Here is an 8,822-nt window from a genome sequence, read left to right as displayed (position 1 = left end):
ACGCTAAAAAAAAGGTCAAATTTTCTCGACAGACCGTGGGGCTGTGTTGTTTGCTTGCCTACCAAATGTGTAACACAGGCTACATTCCCAACCCTGGCAAAATTTTAAACGTAGGTGGCTGTTCTATGAGCATTTCTCTGAAGCATAAAATATACAAGGATGAAAAAAATAAAATTTGTAATATTTTAAAACTTAAACAATCTTTTATAAAAGATTGGCAACCAAGATTTTATATTTGGAACAAGAACTGGATTTTTAACCAATGGAAAAGTCAGAATGGAATAATGAAAATATTATGAAAAGGAGACATCGCTACTTGCCATATATCGAATATGTTCAATCCCAGATAGGCACAATAAAGAGGCTGTCAAACAAGTAAGCTTTCATCCAAAAGGCCTTCCAAATCTCTCTCTCTCTCACACACACACACACACACACACACACACACACACACACACACACTCTTAAACAATGTAGGCATTCACACATTTAAAAGATGTAGGCATTCAAATGGGAGGAGGGGAGGGAGAGAAAAAAATAAGAGGCAGGATCAGCGATTATCACTCTTGAGTAGTGCTGATTCCAGAAATTGCTAGTAGAACATGCAGTTCTGTTTAAAAATTCTCATCAGTCAAGTATCAAACCTGAAACCCTTACATGGCATCCAAGCATTCTACTGCACAGCATTGCAGTCTGTCGAGAAAAATAGACCTTTCCTTAGCATATTAATGACGATTTCACAGTCAGCAGGTGTATGAATTATTATTCCAAATTATTCACTGATTGTAAATTTCGTGACATCAGCTGCAGTAAGTATAGATGTGTTAACCAATTGTGACATGTGAAAATTTGTGCCAGACGGGGTTTGAACTTGGATTTCTCACTTATCACAAGCAATCGCCTCAACAATTTTGGCTGTGTGTGCACACTCTTGGTTCCACATATGTAAGACTATGATTTATGAACATGGATTGTGACGTATGGAGGTTTGGGTGAGACTGGGAAGTGTGCCCGGATAGTTGAAGTGGTTAAGCCGACAGCTTGCAATGAGTGGGAAATTTGCGTTTGAGTCCTGGTCGGGCATGATATTTTTTATGTCAGAATTGAGTACTATATTTATACCCATTGCAGTTGACGTGAAATCCACATTCAGCGAATAATTTAGAATAGTATGAACAATGGTCAGGAAACGTCGATTTTTCTTGAGAATTTGTGAGAGTTCCATAGAACTACTTTGAAGGATTAATATCAGAGTTCTGAGCCTCACGTACAATAAATATAAAAAAATTTAGTTGCTGTGTGGTCCCCTTGTCCATGCGGCAGAGCTTTTGCTGTAGGGGTTGTTTAAAACCTTGGGATTCAAAGAAAACAGAAAACTGCACATAGGGCCTTACTTCTCATAGCCAGCGTGAGTGCACTCATTTGCACAGTTCTAGGCATGCTACTCTGTTAATATTACAGATTCGATTCTATGGCATATTCATATGAGTTCACTTCTAAAACGTACCAAATCCAAAAAATTACAGAATGAGATAGCAGGTCACATGCTCTTCTTAGAACCATTATGTATGTAATAAGTGTTATTTGTGCCAAAACATATCATATCCATTGTATATTTCCCCTTAAGGCTCGCGGTTCATGGCAGAGCACCAAATCCAGTCTTATTTCATTTCCAGTAAGTATCAAACCCTTCAGCGTATCGTTGCTCTTCTTGCTAATGATGTCACACACAACATGGCTGACATTTGTTTACATGATGTATGTTGTAAGGACATGTCTGGCTTTTTTCCATTGTCAGTTTTTAATTAAATTATGGAGTCTGACATATCGGATGAATACTGTGAATCACCAACAGAAACTGAAAATCCACGGAAAAGGGTACATAGACCGGACACGTGGAAGAAAATTGTTGCAAAACAAAATAAACGTGCAAAAAAGATTGGTTAGTGTTAGGTCTCAAATTAGTTGAGAACGTAACAGTGGCTACTGCAGTGCTGCAAGTTTATTAACCAACTGAAATGCAAGAGCTCCATTACACTTCTATGAAGCATGTTTATTTAATGTTTACAATACCAGTATTTTTTAAATTTACACAGGAATGAAAGTCGTGTACCATACATCCAGGAAGAGGATGTTGTGATGATGTCAATCTCATTATGGGTGATAGATTTTCGTGGATTACCTTCTTCTCATCTATAGACTTTGTTGTACAGTAGGTATTTACTACTGTTCCGCACTGTGATGACAGTACTGCAGAAAGTGCCAGGGAATGCCATTTACTTCACTGTTCAAGTTGTTTGGAAGTGAAAATAATGAGCAAAATATTTTTTGAAATAAGAATACTCTCCCTAATTTTATTTGCAATATTTCTAAACCTTTAAGATAGTAACAGATCAAAATAAATTGTGAAGTGTATAAACTGCATAACAAAACACTGCAAATTAAACAGTCAACTATATTTTACTGCTTGTACTAACATAATGTAACTCCAGAACAACATTTACATAACTTACGTCAATTTTCTGCCAGAAGGTACCAAATCCATTTTTAATTATGTAATAACAATTAAACAAATGAACATTTAACAGAGATACTTGGCGTGATGTGCTTCAACAACTGCTTGACTATAACAACAAAGCTACAGAATATATTATGATGCTACTGTGGTTGTAAAATGTTTTTTCCTCTCGTCTGTTGAATTAGATTCTATGGATTTGGTACCTTTTTTTGGAACTGAGCTTCTCATATGTGAAGGATTGTTCAAGTTTAGTAGAAAGCTTCCCCTTAAAACTGAAAACACCATACCAGTGAGAATCGTGCACTATACATTCTTGTGGGGCATTTTGAATGTCCCAATGTCGGGCTGTGTGAAAACGTGAAGGCAGCATAGGCATCATAAAGGTTCTGGTAGACCACATATGACCATAACGAGAGATGAACGTAGGATTCTGCACTGAGCCCATCGTAACACCATAAGCTCCACGAGAGAGGATCGCCGGGCTTTGCACTGAGCACATTATAACCCTTTCACATCCATTCCTGCCACTTCGTGAACAATTAATGGACTCCCTGCAACATTCTTGTCATCCTGCATCGTAGCTCAGAGACTAGCGGTGACTAGACCAAGGAATTACTGAACTGTGCACAGGCTGCTTTAACAGCACAATGCAGACAGTTGCGTTTGGAGCATCGTAACAGCCGGGAAGCATCGACAGTCGATCAATGGTGTCACATTGCGTTCGGCGATGAATTTTAGTTCTCCATTCCACCAGTTTATTGTCATCAGCGAGTATGGCAGCAACTTGGGGAGACATTCCAGCAACCGGATACGACTTCAGGTCACCGCTGGCAGTGATGATGATGATCCAACCAAGCTACTGTCACAAATGATGATGATGATGATCCCCAACCTGGCCGGGAGTAGAAACCCAGGACACCATCCTCCAGAGGCAGCAACAGTAGCCACTAGACCATGAGCTGCGGACACCACTGGCAGTGATTGAGGGAACTGTGACGGAACAACAGTACATCACAGGCATACAGCATCTTCGCATTTTATGTATCGTGTGAAAATATTGTGGTGCCATTTTTCAGCAGGATAACGCTCGTCCATATACTGCACGAGTACGTAAGACCAATGTGTGATGTTCAGGTGCTCCTGTGGCCAGCAAGATCACGAGATTTGTCTCCTACAGAACACGTGTGTGGCCAGCTATGTCATCGACACTCTCCCAGGGCCAGTATCTGGGATATCAACAACATGTTATGACGGTTATGGGTGAACTTGTCTCAGGAGAGTATGCAATGGCTTTACAACACCCTTCCCAACTGAAGTACGGCCTGCACACAGGTCACAGACGATACAGTGTCATACTGATAACTGGGCTCATACTGTCAAGTTCTTTATAAATTTGACTTCATATTGTAATCACAGGAATAACATTACATATGTTTCAGGCAATTATGTTTCATTTCACTTTCTCTTCTGAGTGCTTCATTTTTGTTTGTCAGACCTGGCATCTCAAGTGTTGTAATACATGCTGTCTGCACAACTGAACCCATGTAAGTAGTACTTAAACACTTGTGTATTCGTTTATAAGTTTTCGAATCACTGTCATTTCAGTGTCAGAATTGCCCTATGAACTGTGAGCGTAGGCTAACTTGTGAATTCCGAAGACGTGGTTAGGGCCTATTCACTTAAAATACTTTTGATAAAGAAAACTGAGGTCAAGCACAGCTGTTACATTTTTCATTCTATCTGTTATTCCCTAGTCAGTCAACGATTTCAAAATATTACTAAATTCTTCAGGTATGTATCACCATTTTCTAAGGTGACTGTGTTTCTTGATCCAATTCACAAAGGCATTCCTGAACTGACAGTTTTCCTTTGAAGCTTACATCATTTCAGATTAATTCATGTCTCACGAAAGCACTGTGCGCAGATGCATTTTTCTATCACGTAAGACATGTCATCTGATCGAGAAAGGCATTCACACTTTTTCAGTGCTTTTCATCCTCTTCCTCCCCCATTCCACCCCCCCCCCCCCTCCCTAACAGATAAAGTATGACCCAAACCAAAGGATGCCATTCAAGAGCTTGGTTGAATGCAGTTCAAACCTCAAAATCCCATTAGTAACTGCATAGCACGATACGTCATTCCTTGTCTGCTATCGGATTTAGCGCTTTACTATTTTGCCCTTCGATTTACCAATATTTTTCAATTGGATCATTAATCTAGTGCCCTCCTAGATCCATTTAACACACTATTTTGCTACTTGTGCTGTAAGTGTATTGGAAACCCATGATCCTGGAATTCGTTCCTTACTTTTATGCACTGTAAACTATCACTGTTCTGCCGTATTTTGACACTTGCAGAAATATGTCAAACTGTTCATTTTCCACCAATTGAAAACTTGCACTGTGTGCATCTAATGCTTACGAAAGAACAAATGGGCACATGAATAGAATAGAAAAATGAGAGTAGGGTAAGGTGTCCTAAAACTGATACAGCAAAAATTTTCCTAAAAATGGTACACCCAGTCTACTCATAAGAAAACCATACTTATCCCAAATGTTCCTACTATTATTTATGCTGCTGTTCTTTGGGAATGGCCAGTCATATTTTGTTTTTTCCATTATAAACTCAGCAGTGATGTAAAAAATAATTTAGTCAGCCACCTTTTTCACATCGAAAATAAATGTACACACAGTTCTACAACATTTGCCACAATCTTGGAAATATTGATTCTGTACCCACCAAAATTGGATCACATAGACAGAAAGATGTGCTCTGTCTGCTGGATTATTCATTACCTTAACATTTATTATATGGAGTTAGTTAATAAACAGTCAATATTATCCCCAAATATGATACGCTCCAGTTCCAAAATATGCTACAGCAGTTTCCTAAAAGTGGTACACTCTTTGTTTTTTTAATGATGCCGTTTTGTTCACTGAAATGTGTATTTCTTGCTATTGTTGTTAGAGCAATAATGCAGCAGTTGTTGTGCTTTATTTCATACTATTGTTGACATTAGTGCAGCAAAAGCAGCAGGAGCAGTGGATTTAGACTGTGCTACAGTTTTTTTGAGTTAGCGGTGTATTACTATTCCTCTCAGGTCTCTTTTACAGGTAGACCTAAGTATAGGTTTCATCTAGGATAGGTCCCAACTGTTCTTAAATTTATTTTATGCCAATATTATATAATATTAAATTAGAATATTTTGGGTCATGCAGGAACAGTATGGAACCTTCGTATAAGAAAAAAGAAAGGCCATATAGTAAAGAAGATATTTCTGCAGCCATAAAAGAGGTGAAAGATGGAACTTCACTCCGGCAGGGAGCATTGAAATATAAAATGGATAAAATGTTCCTGCACAGAAGGCTACATGGTACTCACTCAGGTGTGCGAGGTAGGAAAACAGACTTGACAGCAGATCAAGAAACAACTTTATCTAATCACTTGAAGACATTTGCTAAATGGGGATTTCCAATGACAAGAGCTGAAGTATTGCTGGTTGTTCAAGACTTTGTGGAACAAAATGGTTTGACCACTCGTTTTAAAGATTGAAAACCTGGTTCAAAGTCGTTCAGACATTTCTGTTTGCAAAATTCATTAACACTGAAGAAGCCGGAAGCTCGTGAAATGAATCGTAGAAAAGCTACAAGTGATCCTTTTATTATTTATGATTTCTATGATAAATTAGAAGCAATATTGGAAGAGCTGGACATCAAAGATAAACCAGCCAATATATGGAATTTGGATGAGACATACTTTTCAGCTGATCCTTCCAGGGTACGATCTGTTGGAGGTATTGGTCAGAAGTTTTTCCAGAATATTCAGGGTTCTGGAAGAGACAATACAACAGTGCTTGCTTGTGTGTCAGCTGCAGGCAGGGCTCTTCCACCACTTATCATTTTTGAGGGAGTGCACCTATGGAGCTCCTGGAAGGGAGCACATGATTTATCTGGCACATTTTATTCAACTACTGTTAATGGTTTCATGACATCATCAATCTTTTCCAGCTACTTCAGTCATTTCTGTGACACTGTGAAAGAGAGACCTTTACTTCTACTATTGGATGGCCACCTTAGTCATTTAGATCCCACAGTAATTGAAAAAGCAAGGAATGAGAGAATTACAATCATGAAGCTGCCCCCACATACAGCTGACCAGCTGCAACCTTTAGACAAGTGTTGCTCCAAGCCTTTTAAGGACACTTGGAATACTGAGTTGATTCAGTCCCAAAATTCATCAATCTTTTCCAGCTACTTCAGTCATTTCTGTGACACTGTGAAAGAGAGAGACCTTTACTTCTACTGTTGGATGGCCACCCTAGTCATTTAGATCCCACAGTAATTGAAAAAGCAAGGAATGAGAGAATTACAATCATGAAGTTGCCCCCACATACAGCTGACCAGCTGCAACCTTTAGACAAGTGTTGCTCCAAGCCTTTTAAGGACACTTGGAATACTGAGTTGATTCAGTGGCAAAAAAGCAATCAGAGAAAACCATCTAAATCAGAATTTGTGGATCTTGTGTGTAAAGTATGGCCAGATGCTTTGAAACCTAAAAACATATTATCAGGCTTCAAGAACACAGAAATCTGCCCCTATGACAGGTCACAGTATCCTCTTCATCAACTGGATCCTGAAAAATTATGCAGATATAATATACAAAACAAAACTGACATGAACAAATCCACAAAATATCAGGGAGCTAGACCTCAGCATTTCAGAAGAGAACACCCTGTTGTCTTGCTCTGATGGCGGTGAAGTTGAAGCTAGTGGTTCTGAAAAAATTAGTGTAACCCCTAGTTGCAGCAGTCAATCATCAGCAAGTTTTGAAAATTTACTCCTTCAGAGAATCAAAAATAGAAACTGAGAAATCTGTGACCAAGCATAGTTGCATCAACCCAATGTCACAAGTAATAACTTCAGAAGAATACAGCAAACTCATTGCTGAAGAAGAAAAGCCTCCAAACAACAAAGGATTAGGCCTAAGCCAAAAGTAGAAGAGTAGGAAAGTTATGCCTACAGCCAAAACTACTGCAAACACGCAAAATAGTAGGCCTAAGGAGACTGATTCGGATTCAGACATCTCTTTGAAGAGTGACGACAGCCGTGATGATGTTGATCGGTTAGGAGAATCCACACGAAATCCTGTTGTAATGACTAATCCAGCACATGTAGCTGAAGGAGTTTATATTTTGGCTAAATTTCAAGGAGGGAAGACAAAATTCTTACAGCTATAGGTATGTGTGCAAAATTCAAAAAATATTAGAAAATGGTCTTGAAGTTATGGCTCTAGAGTCTGTAGACAAGGACAAAACAGTTTTTAAATTAAATGAAAGACATTTCTCTGATTAATAACAATAATGTGATAGGGAAATTGCCAATTCCTCATGTTGCTGTTGGTGTTGGAAATATCAGACGAGGAATCTGTTTTGTGTTTAATGGTTTTGTTGATGTTCATGAAAAAAAATAAGACTGATTCTCTTTTGTGCATTTGTTATTTTTGTATCAGTGTCAATATATAAAGTACAATTGTAAACAGTTTCTACTCGTTGTAGATTAACTTAATCATGTCGAAAATAGAAGAAACAAATAAAGAAGTTTTTGTAGTTGACACCGACGTTCATTTCATGCCATAAATATCCTTAAAAAATCTGTGAAAGAAAACTCCCATTTATACAGAAGTATCATTTTTTGTGTGCTCTATCTCATTTTTAAGACAGTCTCCTATCTTATGGAATATATGATGTGCGTCATATTTTGAACCAGTCGTATCATATTTAAGATTTTCAGTCGAAAAAAAAATTATAGTTTTTTATTTATTTTTTGTTTAGATTTGCAGCTCTAAAGAATTAAACAGAGTGCCATTTTAAAGCAGCCAACATTGTCTTTCATATACATTTTTTTTCCTTTCAGGTACTCTTTTTCTTTAAAAAATGAAACCACATTTTGTGATGTATCATATTTGGGGCACCTTACCCTACGTGAAAGATGACAATATATTTGTAAACATAAATTAAATGTGCTGCCGAGAAACGCCAGAGATATAATAAAGAAACAAGTGTAATTAAATAATTCTCATTCTATTAGAGACCACTAATGATGACTACTATGAATAGGCAAAACTTTGGTTAAAAATCCGCAGTTGCTGAACATCAAACTTTGCTTTATCGGCATGATAATCGGAAACGCGAGATATCGCAAAGCGATACAATTGTGGCGTTACCGAGAGGCGCGAGCGCACTCGTGGCAAATTTGTGCACTAGAAGCGCGCTCGGCGCGTCCCTGTTTTGGTTTCGTCTGTGGAG

The 8,822-nt window shown here is 38.2% G+C and overlaps 1 protein-coding gene across 1 annotated transcript; it reads left to right on the top strand.

The window, feature by feature from the left end:
* The first annotated feature begins 6,145 nt into the window (after positions 1 to 6,145).
* LOC126109453 (uncharacterized) lies at positions 6,146 to 6,847 on the top strand. The gene has a single exon (XM_049914482.1). The coding sequence runs from the start codon at positions 6,146 to 6,148 to the stop codon at positions 6,845 to 6,847; it is 702 nt and encodes a 233-aa protein (XP_049770439.1).
* The last annotated feature ends 1,975 nt before the right edge of the window (positions 6,848 to 8,822 follow it).

Source organism: Schistocerca cancellata, chromosome 12, assembly GCF_023864275.1.
Source record: "Schistocerca cancellata isolate TAMUIC-IGC-003103 chromosome 12, iqSchCanc2.1, whole genome shotgun sequence".
NCBI classification, from domain to species: domain Eukaryota; kingdom Metazoa; phylum Arthropoda; class Insecta; order Orthoptera; family Acrididae; genus Schistocerca; species Schistocerca cancellata.
Note: the sequence above shows the minus strand (reverse complement) of the source record. Positions and strands in the feature narration are given on the sequence as shown.

Bases quoted from the DNA above. Each gene is read 5' to 3' on its own strand.
- LOC126109453 (XM_049914482.1), top strand. From the start codon at position 6,146: ATGAATCGTAGAAAAGCTACAAGTGATCCTTTTATTATTTATGATTTC.